The following is a 20,470-nucleotide window of genomic DNA, read 5'->3' as shown; positions in this document are numbered from 1 at the left end:
AGGAAAATAAAAATAAATAATGGGACCTAATTAAACTTAAATTTGTGCCACAGGAAAGGAAACCATAAACAAAAAGAAAAGACAACACTCAGAATAGGAGAAAATATTTGTATACAAAGGAACTGACAAGGGATTAATCTCTGCAATATGCAAACAGCTCATGTAGCTCAATATCAAAAGAAACAACCCAATCAAAAAATTGATGGAAGACCTAAACACACATTTTTCCAAAAAAGACATACAGATGGTTAAAAAGCACATGAAAAAATGCTCAACATCACTAATTACTAGAGAAATTAAAAGCAAAACTATAATGAAGCATCTCCTCATACTGGTCAGAATGGCCATCATCAAAAATTCTACAAACAACAAATGTTGGAGAGGGTATGGAGAAAAGGGAACTCTCTTACACTGTTGGAGGGATTGTAAACTGGTACAGCCACTCTAGAGAACAGAATAGAGGTTCTGCAAAAAACTTAAAACAGAGCTACCACATGACCCAGCAATCCCACTCCTGGGTATGACCAAAGAAAACTATAATTCAAAAAGATGCGTGCACCCAGTACTCATTGCAGCACTGTTTACAATAGCCAGGACATGGAAGCAACCTAAATGTCCATCAACAGAGGACTGGATAAAGAGTCCTGTATACGATGGAATATTGCTCAACCATAAAAAGGAATGAAATAGGGCCATTTGCAGAAACTTGGACAGACCTAGAGACTGTCATACAGAATGAAGTAACTCAGGAAGAGAAAAACAAATATCATACAAGATTGCTTACCTGTGAAATCTAGAAAAATGGTACAGATAGATGTATTGGCAAAGCAGAAATAGAGACACAGATGTAGAGAACAGGCTTAAGTTTGTTAACAAACTGAGAGCAGAATGTGGGTAGGATGAATTGGGAGATTGGGATTGAAATAGATACACTATTATGTATAAAAAAGATAACAAATGAGAACCTACCAAATAACACAGGGAACTACGGTTCTACTCAGTGCTCTAGTCACCTACTCATTGTTCTGTGGTGACCTAAATAGGAAGGAAATCTAAAAAAAAAGGGTATATATGTATACGTATAAGTGATTCACTTTGTTGTACAGTAGAAACTAACACAACATTTAAAGCAGCTGTACTCCAATAAAAATTTAAAAACAAATACATGCCATGTGTTGGTTTAAAGCAGTCACTTAATGAAAAATTGTTGAATGAATGAATCCAAGTCAACTTTGGTACTGATTTGGCAACCATACCATGTTAAAAGGAGAGAGCAAGTATGTGTCACTTGTATTCAGAGAGAATAATTAGAGAAAAAAGTCCCTCACACCTGATGCAACCTATATCCTTTCTGGAAAACATTTTGATCCTATTTCTGGCATGCTTAGCAAAAGATGATAATCATGATTCTAATAGATGGAGGACTGGAGTGAGATTAGATAATACAGGCATTAATTAACCTCGAATATATTGTTGACTTTTGGTAAAAACTTAGGCTAACTATAAACTTTCATGCTTTACTTTTCTTATCTATAATAAGGGTATTGTTAACTGCTATTTATCAGATAATTCTCAGAAGTCCAAAATGAAACATAACAAAAACTTTTTAAAAAACAAGAGAAATTATCTTATTAAAACTGACCTGGGGTTGCCACAGGAATGCTGGTTGTTAGCTTTTCTGTAAAAATAAATAACATAAATAAAAATTACATTTTTAAACTGATTGTTAGGAATTCCTCCTGTTTAATATTTTATGTGAGAATTTTTTAAATTACTATGAATTATTAATGTTCATTAACTTAATATATCATTTGTATCTGGATCTAAAAAACAAATCTTTTATGTTTTTTATTGATTTTTAGACTTGTATAGCAGAGGTTTTTAGATGTGTTCATTTTTTTAAGAAAAAAGATTTTTTCAATAACTAATTAACTAATATAAGAATTCACTTATTTCATAATGGCTGTAGACATAAATGTTCTAGATTAATCTGATGCTATTTGAAATAGGAGCTTGAGATATGCTTAAACTATTGGCCTTGGAGTCCAGAGAATTACTTTTAATTCCTGACTTTGATAAATTTAAACTGTGTGACTCTGGGCATTTTCTTTATTACTTATATATTTTTAAGTAGAAAAAGTATTACCTCTCTACAAAATCATTCTGAGAATTAAATGAGATAATGTTTGTAAAATATAGTACCTAGTAGTAGATACTTCAAATAGATTTTTTAAATATTATAAAAGTGTTCATGATTACAAGTGATATAAAAAGTAATATGGTTATAGTTTTATAACAATTTACAGTTTAAAAAGCACTTGTTAATGAATTTGATGTTTGGGATGACTTCTAACATTTTTAGAAAACTTTTATTATTCACAATTTATGGGAAACAGATTTTCAGAAGATGAAATGCTCAGTGATTCTGATAGTTGGCAGAGACAGGATTAGTGTTCAGATCTTTTGACTTCAATCTGAATAAAATTTCTACAACAAAATGATTTTACATTTTAAGATAACTCAGGTTAATTTTAAAATGATAATTTCTCAAAGCTCTCTTTTGATAATCAGTATGATCTTGATAAGACAAAGTGAAGTCCTCAATTTTATGAGACATAGTGACCAATTGTAGTTAGAAAGAGAGAGTGAAGAAAATGCTGGAATAGAGCAAAGTTAATATTAAACTTTAGATTGTTCTTTCCAAACAGTACAATACATTTTGAAAGTTATCATTTCATTATCTTTAAGATTCCTTTCCCTCATTCATAGTGACCTTAGCAATGTCAGGGCTTCATTTCCAAGGCTGCATAATCAGAGTCATATTTTGAGATCACACACACATATTCACACACATCATATATGCATACATATGTATATAGAGTTTAAAATATGAAAGGATGATTGCAATTTGAAATGCATATCCTTGCATATATACATAAGCATTATGAATCCTGGATACTATGAACTACATTATTCCAGGCCAAATGTATACTTTTTACATTTTTAAATGAAGACTAAATACCTCATTTAGAAAGAACCACCAGAAAAAAATAGAATCGTTGCTTAATATCATAAAGTTTTATGGTCACCAAGTTATATATTTTAAAATGTCGTTAAGTACTTACCTGACGTTATTGCAGGACTTATCGTAGAGAAATTCTCCAAAGAGGCTGGAATAAAGTTGGTTTGAATATAGTGCTCTGAGTATTACAAAACATCGAGTGCAGTTCAAATAGTTATTCAAAGGGCATCTGATCTAGAGTTTCCATTTCATCCTTTCTTACCCTGAATGTTCCTATTTATTTAATTACTATTTGATTATGATACATTCAATGAATTTTCAAAATCTTTATATAGTCTATACAATTTACACATACAGAATGTTTCATTTATTTTACCCATTTAAGAAGGATATCTACTTATTCATCATAGTTATATAGAATAATTTATATTTAAGGGAGATAATCTAATACCCCTGATCTTGTGGGACCTAGAATCAATGGTTTTGCATGAAACAAATGGATGCCAAAATAATCTGGCACATGATAATATCTATTGAGAACTAAGAACTGTTTAAGCATAAAGTGATTCTCACTTAAAAGATAAAAATAGCTATTTTCTTCACCATTTAACATGTTTAATATTTTTAAAGACACAATGACAGCTATGTTAAAAATAGAGGAAACCAAAGCATATCTTCTGAGAAGCCCTGATCTAATGAATTTGCTTTTATTCAAAACAATATTTATAGTAAGTGGGCTAAGAGGTAGGTCTTCTTCTACTAACTAGATGGTTTATTGCATTATTTCTTCATTACTGCATTGTCTTCTTTGTAAAAGACCTGTAACAGTTTCATAAATATGCGGTAGATTATTAACGAAGAAGATAAAATCAGTTTTATAAGATTTTTTCTTAAAGAAGATAATATCTTAATTTTTATTGTGTTTGGTTTGATAGCTTACTGTATAAAAATCTAAGATATTTGTGAGATTATTAACCAATTTTAAAATGTAACAAATTTGAAAATTGACATGATGCAAATAAATATTAAAATGAAATACCAGGCCCATCTGTAGCCACAATCTCTTCTTTGTAAACTTTCAGCTAAATATGTTTTTGAATTCAGAAATTTTTAGATGTTAGAAATCTCATCAATATATAAATATCCACTTCAACAGGAATAAATGCACACTCTAAGTAGCCTATTGCCAGTTCAAATAGTTTTACTTCGGCGTAAGTCAGTATCGATTTGCTCTTAAGCAAATATATAAAGACATGAGTGCTTTGTTTCTTTGATTTTGTAATAGTAGATACAATATTGCAGACCTCTAGCTGCTTTTCTTTACAGCAAGGGCTCATCAAGCACAGTTTACTTTTATCCAGTTTCCTGCTTTATCCTGCTGTGCCTGTTCAGTGAGAAGGCAACTCAAGTTCTTAAGTGCTTCCTCTACTGATGGTTTGGTTCCCTCTGGCGCACCTGCTGGAGCAGAGACTATTTTGGTTTTTTGTCTAATTCAAACGGGCTGAAAAATACTACTAACTATTATTAGCTAGAAGAAGTGTTTTTTGTATCAACACATTTACCTCTGAAAACAATGCTACTACACAGTATCTTTACTATTCCCATTTTCCAGATGAGATAATGAACATACAGAAAATTTTGGTAAACTGCCTTAAATAACACAGCTATTTAGAGGTAGATTCAGTATTCTAGGGGCTTCCCAGCCTGCCAATGTAGGAGGTTCAAGAGACTCAGATTCAAACCCTGGGCCGGGAAGATACCCTAGAGAAGGAAATGGAAACCTACTCCAATACTCTTGCCTGGAAAATTCCATAGACAGAGGAACCAGGTGGGCCTATAGTCAATCCATGGTGCTGCAAGAGTCAGACACGACTTGGTGACTAAACAACAACAATATGACTATCAGAAAGTAATGTGTCACTTTCAGATGGAGGGTTCCTGGAAAATCAGTGTTGTGCTTGGCCAATGCCAAAAGTGTGATTAGACCCACAAACATTTATGCATGCCAATATTTTCAGAACTTCTTTGGTATTTGATATTTTACAAAGATTTTCTCACTGGCATTTTTTTTTTTTTCTGTTTTCTCCATATTTCACTATCCTAATGTAAATGTGTTACTCATGCAATAAGACAGGTTCCTAAAAGTCCAGGGTGATCCCATTGCTCCTTTGGTACATAGAATTTTAATTTCATGGCTTATTGATTTAAAGTATCAAATAAGGTTCACAGATACCTGTGATATCAATGCTGTTCAAGTCAATGTGGAAAGTGACCAGTTGGCTGGATTTATTTGCTTCAATGCCTTGAATCAGTTCTTCTTTTACATTTTTATCTGACACCCACTGGTCAAAGAGAAGGTCAAATATGACTATAATGCTGCCATTTCTGCAAAGCAAAAAGTGACATAAGAGAAAAAACTCAGCCCTCTTCAAATGATTTGCATTTGGCTCTCTACAGTCATCAGCTTGTTAATCCTATCACACTTGTACAAGGAAGGTCATGTCAAGTGTTATCTTTATTTCACAGGTGGAAGAAAGAGAACTTAAATGAGTGACCATTTCTACAAGAGCACAAGATATATCCAGAATTAGAACCCAATTTTTCTCAGTTCCACAGTAGCACACTAATCCCTAGGCCAAACCACAATCACTTGAGTCAAATTAAACAAAATCACATGATATCATGACATTTATTCCTATTGCATTGTTTGAAAAAATGAGGATTTGTAATTGGATTTTTTATTTTCACCGATGACTTCTAAGTAGGAAGAAGTCTAAAGTAGTTACACTGATTTCAGAAAAAAAATTTTTTTTCTATGTAGTTAACAAAGGCCTGATGGCAAGCTTATAACAACTGTTAATAAATTATATCTACTTTTTCTTCTTCATTCTTAATATAAAATATTGAAATATATCCTGACTTCAAAAAGCAGAAAGAAGACAAGCATATGTGGGTTACTGGGAAGTTGTGGGCTATCCTGTCTCATTGTCAAGAGTTGGATTGTGTTGTCTGTTCATCTCTGACCATGATGTTAGAGTTCAGTTACATGACCCAAGTCATCATTTCTTTTCTCCTTCTCTGAAACCTGCATTTTAAAGATTTCCTCTCACTGGTAATTTGTTTACAGTTTAAAGAATCAAAAAATGAATATTTGGCCCAGTGGAAATACTACAGGGATTTTTGCTCTTTGGTCTATGTTTCTCCTTTGCTACTATGCTTTTAAGGGCTTCCCTGGTGGCTCAGGGGTGAAGAATCCACTTGCAACGCAGGAGCCTCGGGTTTGATCGTTGGATCAGGAAGATACCCTGGAGGCGGGCATGGCAGCCCACTCCAGTATTCTTGTCTGGAGAATCTCATGGACAGAGGAGCCTGGTGGAAAAGAGTTCATAGGGTCGCAAAAGAGTTGGGCATGACTGAAGTGAATGAGCAGGAGCAATGTGCTTTTAGGATACGACTGTTTGGAAAATGAACTCTAGCTCTGGTCTTCATTCTGTACGCTTCGGTAAGCTAAGGCTACTCAGGGTTTACTTGGATCCTTACGAGGCAGACTAACGGACTTCTCTGGTGGTACAATGAATAAGAAAATGCCTGCTAATGCAGGGATGTGGCTCAGGTTCGATTTCTGGTCTGGGAAGATTCTACCTGTTGCAGGGCCACTGAGACCCGAGCACGTCAACTAAGGAAGCCGGCAAGCACAGAGTGAGCGCCACAACGAAAAGCCAACAAAACTAGAAGCCTGCATGCCACAACCAAAAGTAAATAAAACCAAAATGCAACCAAAATAATAAATTAATAAAATAAATAAAAATAGTAAATAAAGATAATTAAAATAATAAAATAATATAATATTAATATAACAAGAAGATAAATGGTAATCAAATAACAAAAATAATAAATAAAATAAGTAAAACCAAAGTGCAACCAAAAATAAACATGCATTAAAAAGAATGGAATATTAAAAAAAAAAAGGCAGACTAAAGAGAACCAAATTTTGCATAATATGTTTGCTATTTCTGAAATTTAGGCATTTAAATTCATATGTGTAAGTTAATTAGTTTCTTGAAGAGTTTCATCAACTCCTGAAGGGTTCTTTATGTATCTATATGTATATATGTCTTGGTAGAGCCTACAATATATATATTATTTTTTTCCTCTCCAAGACTAAATACAGGATCAAAATGTCCCTGAAAGATCACAGTAGATCACCATTCCCCCTCAGTAGGATATTCCTTTTTAGTTTCTGTGCTTCTATTCAAGTTCACAGTTTAGAAATAATTCCTTTCTATGTAGCTAGTTTTTCATGATTGATGTGAATGGGCTGATCAATAATTGCACATTTAACCTCTATTAAGTTAGAATTTTAAAATGTTAGAATGTTTAACTTTCCAATCATTTGATTAAATCAAATTATCCAAATCTTTTAAATGGCAAAGATCCTTAGTAACTATTTACTAAGTAACAATGTCCCAAATTCACCCACACATGTAATCACTTGCTATCCATAAAGTAGATTTTATCACAGACACTGTTTTTACATACTCCTCCACACTTGTGAATTTTTCCATGCTGGTCAGTCTCTTTATTTGAGAATAATGCTCCATTTTCACATAACTTCTGCAACCGTTGCTCATGTCAATAATAGTTTTATTCATGAGCATGTGACTAGGACCTGGCCAATGGAATATGAGGTAAAACTGATTGGAGACTTCTAGGAAATGTTTCCATATTTAATGTAATAAAGGCTCATAGTGGACTACTACTCTGTTGTTGATTATTATTATGTCTACATGTGATTGCTGAAACTGTTGCATCTATTGTGGAACCATGAGGCAAGTTATGATTGTCAAGCTACAGATAGCATAATAAAAGATTGAAAACACGTACATTTGTACCACTGAATTAACCTCTTCTGAAACTTACAGATTTCTTGTGATGTCATATGATAATTACTTTTGTTTAGGGTACTTTCAGCCATGTGTTCTGTTAATTGCTATTTTAAAAATCATAACAGGCATATAACTCTCAGGTTTCATGCTATATTTATTTAAACAGAAGCTTGAGTAAAGGAAGATGACTCTAGTATTTTTCACCTGATGTTGGCCAACACTAATTTTAGCAACAAGGAGACTGAAATTTAGAGTCATATATGTAATTGTGCCTAGAGTTAGATAGCTTACTAGTACCAGATAGAGGAATAAAACCCAGAAACTCTGTGTCCCAGATGTGTTTTGATATAGTTCTGATTCCCCACCCCCCTGCACTGCTATTAACACCATTATTAACTATTTATCGATACAGAAGACAATATAATACATTTGCCTAGATGCAGGTCCAGGTTTTTATTATCTTGCATTGTTAGCAGAACTTTATATCCAAAGAGATGGGGGAAATGGTTGGTTGGAATTGGGATGGAGAGTGAATAGTTTATTGCCTCCACACTTTTGGGAAATAGAATCTTCCCTCCTCTTTTTCTCTCCCTCTCTCCTTTCCTGCTCCTCTAATAGCTCTTCATCTTTTTCTTTTCCTTCTCACTCTTTCTCCATCTTTTCCTCTTCTTCCTTCTCTTTTTCCTTGTCTTCTTACCAATCTTTATCCCAGACTTCTTAAATGAATGGAGTTAAATGTGGTTAAAATAAAGTGAGAGTCAACAATGTCCATTAGTTCCTCTGTCTTCAATTCATCATTGCCAACTCTTCCTTGGTTGCCCAGCATATAGTTTTAATCCTGATTAAAACAGATTTTTTCTCTTTATGGAACTTTCACAGATTTAATTTCACTTACTACTTTCTTTTATTTTATTTGAATTAGGGAGTAGAAGAGGTAAGGTAATTTTGGCAGAGAGCATACAAATCTGGAATTTTCTTTCACTGAGTTAAAAGTAACTGTATTAGCTTATTCTCAGGCATAAAACATCTTTGTATGAAAGATGTGGGGATTTTTTGATTGTGAATTATATATTGCATTTAATAATTCATTTGCAAGGACAGGAATTACATATTCTATACACACAGTTGCATTCTTTAAAATTTGTTTCTTATTCAGTATAAATATTGAGATATGAAAGATATACAGTAGAAATCAGGGAAACCATAATAAACCTGTATGCTTTACCTAATAATAAAGTTAAAGTTGTTATGTGGTTTAGTAATCATCTCTATCACAGCTTTGAGATTGAATTTATTTATTAAGAAAATGAGAATTCTTCCTTTAGAAAACAAAAAAAGGAAACAATGACCATTTTCATTTCAAAGCCCTTTTTCAGTGGAATATCTGAGTTCATCCTTTTTTTTTTGGAAAAAAAAAAAAAAGATAAATCCTATCATTATACAGAAAGCCTGTGTGCAATAAATCAAACGCTTCTTATCTCTTATTTTCCTTAATGATATTGATAACCTCTAGGGTTGCTGAGTAAACAAAAAAGTCTTTCCTTTACTAACTTGATGACTTATCTGTGCTCAAAGGGCAAAATAAGCTTCCTATTGCTACAAAGGGTAAACAGCACTTTATTACAAGAATCAACTCTTAAATGCTCTTTGAGTCAAAGCATTGTCACAAAGCAGAGTAATAAAAGGGTTCCCAGACATGGGTAGACCATTTGCTGGTCCTGCAGAGTAGTTCAACACACACACACACATACACACATATGTACACAAAACTTTATGGAGGAGGAAAGAGTTGACATTAAATAATATTTTAAAAAGGAAGAAGAGAGAGGTTAATGACTAGATGTAGTATTCTGAGTGGTGTAATTTGACCATATACACATGCATAAAGTGTGTGTTTTATTAAAATCAGTAACAAAAAATGAAATAGGCATTTTTAAGGATTTTTAGATGTATTTTTCAGAGTTGATATGGCTACTGTTAGTTGAGAAGTCAGTTATTTCTGTTTCTTAATTTTATCAATCAGTTTAAAGTAAATATACTTTATAAAAGCAATTAAGAGTCTGTCACTTATTTCTATAGGCTTCTCTGATGGCTCAGGTGGTAAAGAATCTGCCTGTATTGGAGACCCGGGTTCGATCCCTGGGTTGGGAAGATCCCCTGGTGAAGTGAATGGCAACTCACTGCAGTATTCTTGCCTGGAGAATCACATGGACAGAGGAGCCTGGTGGGCTACACTCCATGGAGTAGCAAAGAGTCGGACATGACTGAGCAACTAACACTTTCACCTTTTTCTGTAACTGGAATATGTCATTTTATATCATATTAGTTAAAGTAAACCTAAATGTTTGCTTGGTACTTTCTTCCCTGCTTCTAAATTTCTTTTCTCATCCTTTTCTTCTCAGTCTCCCAGAGCACCTACCTGTAATTTATCTTACAGACATTTTCATGAAATTCCTTTGTGTTGCATCTTTTAAAAACTCACTTCTGATTTAAAAGTAGTTCAGCTACAACTAGGTGAAAGTTTCTCTATACTGATGAAGTATATTATTTGAAAATTGTTATAAAATATGTATCAAGGTTTAGGCACTATATTGGTCTCCTAGGTAGTTTAAAGGAAGGGAAAGAAATAATTCCTCAGCTCAAATAATTTACAGTTTCAAATATAGTGATTTTACTATCTAGAGAAATGTAAGGTTATTTAATAAATACCAAAGAAAATGCTAGGGTTTTGATAAACTACCAGAGCTTATATAAAAGTCTGTATTCAGCAAATTTTCCCAGTTGAGTAAAAACAAAGTTATCCAGCAAGTTGTAAGCAAGAGAAGACAAATAGTTCCATTAGGGAAACTATCCTAATAAACTCTGAACTACATACTGTGCTTAGCATGGACTTCACTGGGCAGAGCCTTATGAAGGTGAGGAAGAACATGGGATTCCGCTCCTTAAAAGTGATAGTTGCTCAGTCGTGTCTGACTTTTTGTGACCCCATGGACTTAGCCCGTTAGGCTCCTTTGTCCATGGAATTCTCCAGGCAGGAACACTGGAGTGGGTAGCCAGTCTCTTCTCCAGGGGAATCTGTGCTAAACCTTTAAGAACTAAATATTAATTGAAGCTTTAATGCAGATTTCCACACTTAGTCCTCTCTAAAACTGGAAAAGAGAAATCAGTTCCACTTACTCTAAAATAGATAATTAACTTAAAGTGAAATAAAATCTTGCATTCATGGCTTTACCTACACAGAATAAATACTGAATAAATATTTTAAAACAATATTTTGAGTAAAATACACAAACAAAAAACACTAATAAATCTTTCCTGAGAGGCCACATGTCTCCTTCTAGCCCTGAAATTAGATTATGAAAGAGGTTATCAGAGATCATAAACCCTGGAAAACAGGAGTCAAAGCCTCTCTATTGTGGACAGGAATGAAGACAGTAGATGGGGTGGAGTTGACTGGCTACTGAGACTGAGATATCATGAATATGCTATCTGGGATAAAGAATGATAAAGATCAATAGATAAGTAGGTGAAAAATAGCCTTTTTTTTTTTTTTTTTGTATTTGGTAAAATAAAGCTTTGTGCTTTTGTTCATTTTGTTCCAACAAGAAACGGCAAGGACTAACATTTCCTTCTGCCCATTAACTAATTTGACCTTCTGTCATTGTTCTGCTAAGTATAATCTCTTTCTCTTTGACTTGACCTATTTCTGTTTGGTCCCTGTGATCCAAATAGAAATAACAGATCCAAATATCTTTATATAAGTTATATATAAGGACTGTTATACAAGTATCTTTGGTGGTAGACTCTCTGGTTTAATTGTTTCTGATCTGAGATAGATTGCATGAGTGCTCAGTCATGTCTGACTCTTTGAGGCTTTGTGGACTGTAGCCTGTGAGGCTCCCCTGTGCATGGAATTATCCCAGAAAGAATACTGGAGTGGGTTGTCATTTTCTCCTCCATGGAATCTTTCCCACTCAAGGATCAAACTCGCATCTCCTGAGGCTCCTGCAATGGCAGGCAGATTCTTTACTGAGCCACTGGGCAAGCTTGGAAATAAGTTAATTAATTAATTAATTAATAAAATAAAGTGAGGCTCTTTGTATTCTCCAATGACCTGAAATCCCCTGTGGCTTCCATTGGATATAGGTTAACTGTCAGACTCCTAGACATCTGCATAAAATCAACCTCACTCTTCTTCATGTGTCTCTGAAAGATTTTGTACTCATGTGAAGGAAATATGTTAATATGAGATCAATTATCTAGCATTGTTATTTTCTACCAATATAAAAGTCTATACTGTGCCACTTTTCTCAACCCTCCCAGAAAATGTTGAAAATTTAAAATATTCCATTTTCTCCTAAAAATTGTGATGCTCTATTTACAAATATTAGCAAAGAGATTACTATGTTGTGATTCTGTGCTTCCTATTTATATAAAAATTTTGAGCTATACTCACTCAAATTGTAAAACTCTTGAGTTTTTATATTCATTTTTCAGATTACTTGATTGAAAGATATCATCTATCTGAAAGTTAAAAAGACATATTAAATTTAATATTTTATTTATTAAGTAAAATAGTAAGCAAATTTAAACAAAATAATTTTTCTATTCTTCTTAGGACTATTTTGGGGTACTTTCCTTCTCTGTGATGATACATTTCATATATTTAAGTATCCTGAGCAATTATATTTTTTGGCTGATTTTTTTCAAAGAGAATAAGATCTATGTGGGCTTCCCTAGTGGCTCAGATGGTAAAGAATCTGCTTGCAACGTGGGAGACCTGGGTTCGATCTCTGGGTTGGGAAGATTCCTGGAGAAGGGAACAGCTACCCACTCCAGTATTCTAGCCTGGAGAATTTAATGGACAGAGGAGCCTGGCAGGCTACAGTCCATGGGGTCACAAAGAGTCAGACATGACTGAGTGACTTTTACTTTCACTTTCAAGACTATGTATCTTTAACAAGTAGTTAGTGAAATTATGTTATGAAATTTTAACATAGTTAAAGAGAGAAAGAGAAAAAGTCTCCTACCATTTGCTGAATGTCAAAAGCAAGAACTTTGAAGTCCACTGAGAGTTTGTCTTGCAAATGAGGATTATAAGTAGCTCCGGATATTATTTTCAATGTCCCTCTGGCTTCATGACTTTTTCCAAATGCTGCATCTAGATGAATTTATAAGAAACAAAACTGAAAATGTGAATGATGAGTAAGAAAATATGCACATTCTGATTAAGACACAGAAGTAAAGTTCTTACTTAATGAGTTGACTCTGGACTTCTTGCTTTTTCTTTTTAGTCTTCCTGTTTCATCATCAGCTGCTTTTATCCTTTAATTTTTTTCTTAGCTATCTAGTTGTTTTAAAAGATTGAAAATTAAAACTTCGTCTCTGTCCCATTATAATTTTTTTTCTTTTCTTTGAAATCTAACCAACTCTGCAAACTTCCAAGTTTTGTTTTGTTTTTGTTTGTTTGTTATTGAGATTCCTGTCAGAAGATACAGGAATGATCAACTTCCACCAATTATGGGAACTGATTCAGGGAAACATGGTGAGAAAGGCACCATTAAAAGTTTTGTAGTTGCTTTCAGATACTTCTTGAACACCGAGCATCAAGGGACACTGCTGGTTTTCTACATGTGGATTGCTGTGAGGATTTCAGTATGTGCATTACTTTGAAGCATAGCTTTGAAACTACTTCTTTCATTCTAATAATTATAAATTTGACATGTATAACCTTTTGCCATTAGATGGGGACTGTCATTATTGGGGAAGTTTTCGAGAATGCTGCAGAAAATATAATTATCTCAATATGAAAAATATGTTTTAAAAAGCTAACAATTTGGGTAGGGACGTGGGAGATAAAATATGCCATTAAGTCCAATACAATACTATTATGTGATTATTTTCCTTGAATGTATGTTCAAAATGAATTGCTTCCAATGAAGCTTGTACAATGATGAGATTATTAATAAATGTGCTAATAATGATGCATTGACCTGATATGAAAAGATGCTATTCCTTTTTCTTTCCAGCTGGGGAAATTGGGGCTTAGACTCACTAAGAAAATTTTTCAATGTTATAAAAGTGACAGATATGTAATTTGGACAAAGGATTGACTGACTTCAAACCTCAAGATCTGTTATGCTGTGCTGTGCTTAGTTGCTCAGTCATGTCTGACTCTTTGCGACCCCATGCCAACTATAGCCTGGAAGGCTCCTCTGTCCATGGGGATTCTCCAGGCAAGAATGGCATTCCCTTCTCCAGGGGGTCTTCCCAACCCAGGGATCAAACCCAGGTCTCCCATATTGCATATATTGACACAAATCTCTTAGTTCAGAAGAAACTTTAGAATTAATATTTTAAACAGTACTCAAAATTTAGATTTGTGTATTTAAAAGACAAGGAAAGACTGAAGAACTGTCATGAATTGCCAGAAACTAAATACAGTGTAGGAATCTGTACTGAATCCTGAACAAGAAAAGCTATTAGTGAAAAAACTGGTGAAATTTGAATAGTGTGTTTAGTTTAGTTAATATTATTGTAACAATTTTATTAATTTCTTGGTTGTGATAGTTGTATACGTATATACTAGATACTGACTTTAGGGGAACTTGTATGAATGTTATAAAATAATTCTACAATTTTTACAACTTTTTGAAATCTAAAACAATTTCCAGTAAGAGTGTTAAGTATATTAAAGTGTATAGTATGAAATACATAAAAGTAAGTATAAAGTAAACTAAAGATTGAAGGCAAAATGAGAAGAGGGCAGCAGAGGATGGGTTTTAGATAGCATCACCGACTCAATGGACATGAACTTGAGCAAGTTCTGGAGGCAGTGGAGGACAGGGAAGCCTGGCATGCTGCAATCCATGAGGTCTCAAAGAGTCCAACAGGCTTAGCAACTGAAGAACAACAACAAATATTTAAGTATGTATTGAAAGTGTGTCTTATGTCCTGTGGTGTAGTGTTATAGCTTTATTTCAAATCTCTTCTTATATTCAGTTGTTCATGATTAAATCACACAAACTTTTAAAAGTATTTATTCCTTTATTTTCCTGGTAAAAAACTAACTTCTGTATTTTTATTGAGTATGAAACATTCCAATGGACTTCCAAATGATTACATGTCCTTGAAGGCATTCACAGGGCATTTAAGACCAAAGTGGTCACTTTTCTAAAAGGTTCAGTGAACTTCTAAAATTTATTTAATTTTATATCCACAAGCCTTCCTTCTCTTTGTATATAGCTATAGTAGTAATATAAACCTGGGATTATATTGGAATTCTCTTATAAGACTATAAATCATGTTTATTATTTCTAATTTAAACTTATTTGCTTAAAGGAAAAGAACTAACTCAAAGGTTGAGAATTTTCTCAGTAAAACCAAAATCACTACCATTAAACGGTTTTGAAGGAATTAATATACCATATAACTCATCATTTTATAAAAATGTGAAAATTTTCTCAGAAAAAATAAATCCAATATTCAAGGTTTTTGCTATGCTAACATTTAAAAAAAAAATCATATAAATGAATGAATGGTAGAGTGCACATTCTCCAGTTAGATTATCTAGCTTGTACTACCTGGCAATGCTGCAAATTGAAACAAGTTACCTAAATTCTGCCTCTGGGTTTTCACTTGTAAAATGGGCATATCAATAGCAACTAACTCATAGGTTTGTTGTAACAAGAGAATTCATTTGTAGAGCTTTTAAAAGCAGTTGGTACAGGTAATTTGGACTTTCTGGCTGGCTCAGATGGTAAAGAATCTGCCTGAAATGCAGGAGATCTGATTTGATCCCTAGGTTAGGAAGATCCCCTGGAGAAGGGAATGGCTACCCACTCCAGTATTCTTCCCTGGAGAATTCCATAGAAAGAGGAGACTGGTGGGCTATAATCCATGGGGTCACAAAGAGTTGGACATGACAGGTCGGCTTTCACACACAGGTCATTTAGCTCTAAAGAAGAGGGGTTTTTTTTTCTTACTTATTTATTTATTTTTTCTGTTAATCACAAATTGCTACTCAGGCATCTTGAGACGTTTATAACTCCACAATTATACCAAGGTTCCCTTATATTGTTATAATTAAAATTGATGTACTAATAAGAATGAAGATATAATTCTCTAGAAATAAGCAATATTTTTCTTTAAATTGGTCTATTTAGCCACTTCTATAGTCAACAAGGTTTGAACATGTTTATGAGTTAAATTCTATCAGAACAGACCCAAAGGCTATGAACCTACTTTGTTATATGTTGAAACTGAGACTCTAATCATTTTTTAAGTTTAAATACTTAGTCTCATTTTCAAATTCTGAATTAAATTCAAAATTATATACCAACTTAAAAAATTCCTATGATGTGAACTAAGGTGAAGCATCTGAATGCAATATAAATACCTTGGCAGGAAATCAATCACAGCAATGGATACAATATGCTGGCAGGATTCTAGAGACTGAAGTGTATATATTCACCTGTGAGCACTTTCTGTAGCCAACCTTATGTAACTTACCTTTTACTGATCCCTGGATTGACAGCCAGGACACGGCAATTAATCCAGCACAGAGCGCCACCAATATGACAAAGAGAACTGCAAACATGACTTCATAGGCAGTGAGAGAACGGCGCCTTGATGGTACACTTCGCTTTGACCCCATTTTTGGTTTTTGAAGGTTTGCTACTCTAAGGACTCTGGAAGAGCACAGAAGCTTGCAGCAGTTGAAGAGCAGAAACTCTCCAGTTTTCAAAAGTTTTGTCAAACAACAAATCTACATTAGTCTTACTAGTCAGTGTATATGAGTGTGTATGTCCCTTTGGCAGCATTATGTCTCTATACATTAACTAGCTTTAATCTTTAAGAAGTTAATCTTTAATAAGATATTAGTGAGTACAGAGGTGTTTAGAGTTATAAATGTTAATCACCCAAGCAGGTCAGTGTCAATGTGAATGAAATTAACTGCATGTTGTAAACAAAAATGAAACTTTATCATTTTGAGAACTGGTAGAAGAAATAAGAAATTCATGATAGTCAAATTAATCATTGGGCACACTCATGATATTTGTAGTAAGTCCCTAACAGATCAACCTTCTACCCTCTGACTCAGGTCATTATTAAGGCATTTTTCCCGTTTTATGTAGGTTTAGACATTCTAAAGATAACTTTTAAGCACAGATAAATAGCCTAATATATATATTAACACTTATACCTCTCTTCCCATCCTTCCTCTATCCCACTTTCTTTCTTTCTCTCTCGCTATATATATATTTATATATAGCAGAAGGCCCGGATTTGACCCCTGGGTGGAGAAAATTCCCTGGAGAAGGGAATGGCAATCCACTCCAGTATTCTTGCCTGGAGAATTCCATGGACAGAGGAGCCTGGTGGGCTACAGTCCATGGGGGTCACAAAGAGTCAGACATGAAACAATCACAGATTTTGCAATCTTCACTATGTCATCCATCTAAAGTTCCACAATGTAAGGGAGTATTGATCTAACCTAAAGGAAAGTCCACATAAACAAGGCATCACATGCCAACATTTTAATGTCCTCATGTAGTTATCAATGAACAAGAGTAACTGCTGTGGGAGGAATTAAGCATTTGTTTCTCTTTTAAGGAAGTATTCTGGGTGGGGAAGACATTACTCACTTGCCTTGAACTTTACTATTTTAAGTATCCCAACAATAATGACAGGACAGGTTGAGATAACCACACTCATGACGATAGTTACGTGAAAACCAAGACTGTCCTCTGATAATAAAAGTACACTCATCATGAGGCGTTCCACACTTTGAATAACAATTAATTTAGAATTAAAATTAATAAATAAAACCAAACTTGTTCTGAAGTAAGCCAATTTGTCTCTGGTTCTGGCAAGTAAAACTGGTCAGAAGCAAGGAAGTACTAGGTCCAGGGTTAATGTGTTGAAAGTGTGGCATATTATATTGGCTCAAATAAGCAATAACTTACTTGTTTCTTCTTCTTTACTCTTGAGCAAAAAGAACCGCATGTTGCTCTCTGAAAGCCTTGCTAATAAAAGGTAGAATATAAATAAATAAAGGTATGTCATGGAATATATTTATATTTTTTATTTAACTGAGTTCATGCTAAGTATTGTTAATCACTTTAAAATACACATGTAATGAGAGATATCATGGATGGAGTTGGGAGAGCTACATCTTCATCATGTTCTAGGAGATGATTCTAATGATAGGTGAGACAGTCCTATACAATGAGAGACTTGAGAGGGTCCCCTTGAATTTGGGGAGTCAAGAAGATGACGATAAATGACTGTTTTCTTCATTATAGCTGTTGCATTGGCAATTGCTTTCAGAAAATCTAGTAGAATTTTCTTTTTACTTTATATAAGGGAAGCAAAATAGCAAAATTAGTTCATGCACCATCCTCCACACAGGGCAATAATATATTAAAGAGAAGATTGAAAATCAGCAATTATATACTTATGTTCAGAAATGAAATCAGCATTCATATTATAATTTTTCCTTAAATTATAGCTTTAAGTGACTATGCTTATTATGTTCAAATAAATGAGTGGAAGAATAGCTTTTCTTTAAAAAGATGTCAATATATGAAGGACAGACTGAAAGAAGACGAATAGGTTAATGTGAAAAAGGACAAATTATATGTCTTGAAACTGAAAAAGTTACTAAAATAAGGTGGAACTTGTCATGCTGTGCTGCACTTAGTTGCTCAGCCATGTCTGACTCTTTGCAACCCCATGGACTGCAGCCTGCCAGGCTCCTCTGTCCATAGAATTCTCCAGGCAAGAATGCTGAAGTGGGTAGCCATGCCCTCCTCCAGGGGGTTTCCCAAACTCAGGGATTGAATGCAGGTCTCCTGCATTGCAGGTGTATTCTTTACTATCTGAGCCACCAGGGAAGCCCAAGAATACTGGGGTAGGTAGCCTATCCTTTCTCCAGGGGAACTTCCCAACTCAGAAATCGAACTGGAGTCTCCTGCATTACCAGAAAGAAAGAAAGTGAAGTCGCTCAGTCATGTCCCACTCTTTGTGATCCTATGGACTGTAGCCTGACAGGCTCCTCCATCCATGGGATTTTCCTGGCAAGAATACTGGAGTGGGTTGCCATTTCCTTCTCCAAGGGATCTTCCCTACTCAGGGATCAAACTCAGGTCTCCCGCATTGCAGGTAAACTCTTTACCATCTGAACCACAGGGAAATCCCGCAAGCTTACCAGAGAAGCCCAGAACTTGCCATCTCAGATAACAAAACTCATTACACAGTTATAATAAAGAGTGAGTGATATTGGGCCAAGAGTGAAAAAAATATCTCAGTGAAACAGAATAAGGAATTCACAAGCAACTTGATTCATATATGGAAATTTCATATGTCAAAAAGATAGTCTTATTAATATGTGAAGAAGAATGCTATTTCATAAATAATGCTGGGTCATCAGGTTATTCTTCTACGGATATAAAGTTAGATCTTTATCTCACATCATAAGAAAAATAAATTCCAGGTGGATAAATAAACCAAAAACTACATAAATTGTCATTTTATTAAAAATGTGAAGTAGGAAAAATATTGATAAATTTAGCCAATAATAACACAAACTGGATTTTAAACAAAAGACATACAATGCGACCCAGAGGGATGGAATGGGGAGGGAGGAGGGTTCAGGATGGGGAACACATGTATACCTGTGGCGGATTCATTTTGATATTTGGCAAAACTAATACAGTTATGTAAAGTTTAAAAATAAAATAAAATTAAAAAAAAAAGAAAAAAAAAAGACATACAATGAAAGTAAAAACAAAACACAAAGTAGATTGCTTCTTTTTTTTTTTTTTCATTTTTTTACTGTGTATGTTTTTATTTGGCTACAACAGAACAGAACTGAGGCCAAGATTTTTTTGTGAGTTTCTCAAATTTATTTGGAAGGTAATCCAAACAAAGTCCATGAGAAGAGTTGGGAAGTGAAAAGTGGGGAACAATAAAGGCAATAAAACTATATAATCAAGCCAGAAACCACCGTAGGCTCAGGAACATAATCCTGCTGTGGATTGTGTGAAACAGAGAGAAAAGTCCTCAGGATTACCCCAATTAATGGGCAAGGAAGCAGGGATGTTTATTAACCAAATAGCCTTGCTCACCGGCAGAAAGTAGTTTCTGGGGCTTTAACTCTCCTACTTTCAGCTCACCCTGTGTGTGTACAGAACATTCATGAAAAATTGCTTTCAGTTTGCAGAGATGAATGAGAGCACATGTGGGAAGGACCCTTACAGTTTCCAACCGAGAAAATACTTTCAAGAATTCATGGAGAATTTCTGCTAAATAACATTTAAAAGACAAACACCAGGCAATTAACAAAAACACAATTCCGAACAAATTTTAAAGAAATAAAACACAAAAACACAAATGTCTATAGGCAGTCAATTTTAGTAGATGGTCAACTTCAGTAATAATTATAGAATTCCAATTAAAATTAAAAAATGAAATATTATTGACTTCAAATATACTAGCAACATTTAACATCCTTAGTATTGCTAAGCAGTGGCAACTATTAACTGTGAGAAAGAAAATT

General features: G+C 34.1%; 1 protein-coding gene across 1 annotated transcript in view; it reads right to left on the bottom strand.

Moving 5' to 3' along the window:
* The window catches only part of TMPRSS15 (transmembrane serine protease 15), a 142,735-nt gene extending 126,171 nt beyond the window's left edge, over positions 1-16,564 (bottom strand). The window contains exons 1-5 of the mRNA XM_055567777.1: positions 16,420-16,564; positions 12,939-13,069; positions 12,365-12,432; positions 5,256-5,407; positions 1,643-1,678 (exon numbers count right to left, since the gene is read on the bottom strand). Coding sequence (XP_055423752.1) covers positions 1,643-1,678; positions 5,256-5,407; positions 12,365-12,432; positions 12,939-13,069; positions 16,420-16,564 — 532 coding nt within the window. The remainder of the gene's footprint in view (positions 1-1,642; positions 1,679-5,255; positions 5,408-12,364; positions 12,433-12,938; positions 13,070-16,419) is intronic.
* Positions 16,565-20,470: the final 3,906 nt, after the last annotated feature.

Source organism: Bubalus kerabau, chromosome 2, assembly GCF_029407905.1.
Source record: "Bubalus kerabau isolate K-KA32 ecotype Philippines breed swamp buffalo chromosome 2, PCC_UOA_SB_1v2, whole genome shotgun sequence".
NCBI classification, from domain to species: domain Eukaryota; kingdom Metazoa; phylum Chordata; class Mammalia; order Artiodactyla; family Bovidae; genus Bubalus; species Bubalus kerabau.
The sequence above is the reverse complement of the archived record's forward strand: the minus strand, read 5'-3'. Positions and strand labels throughout refer to the sequence as shown.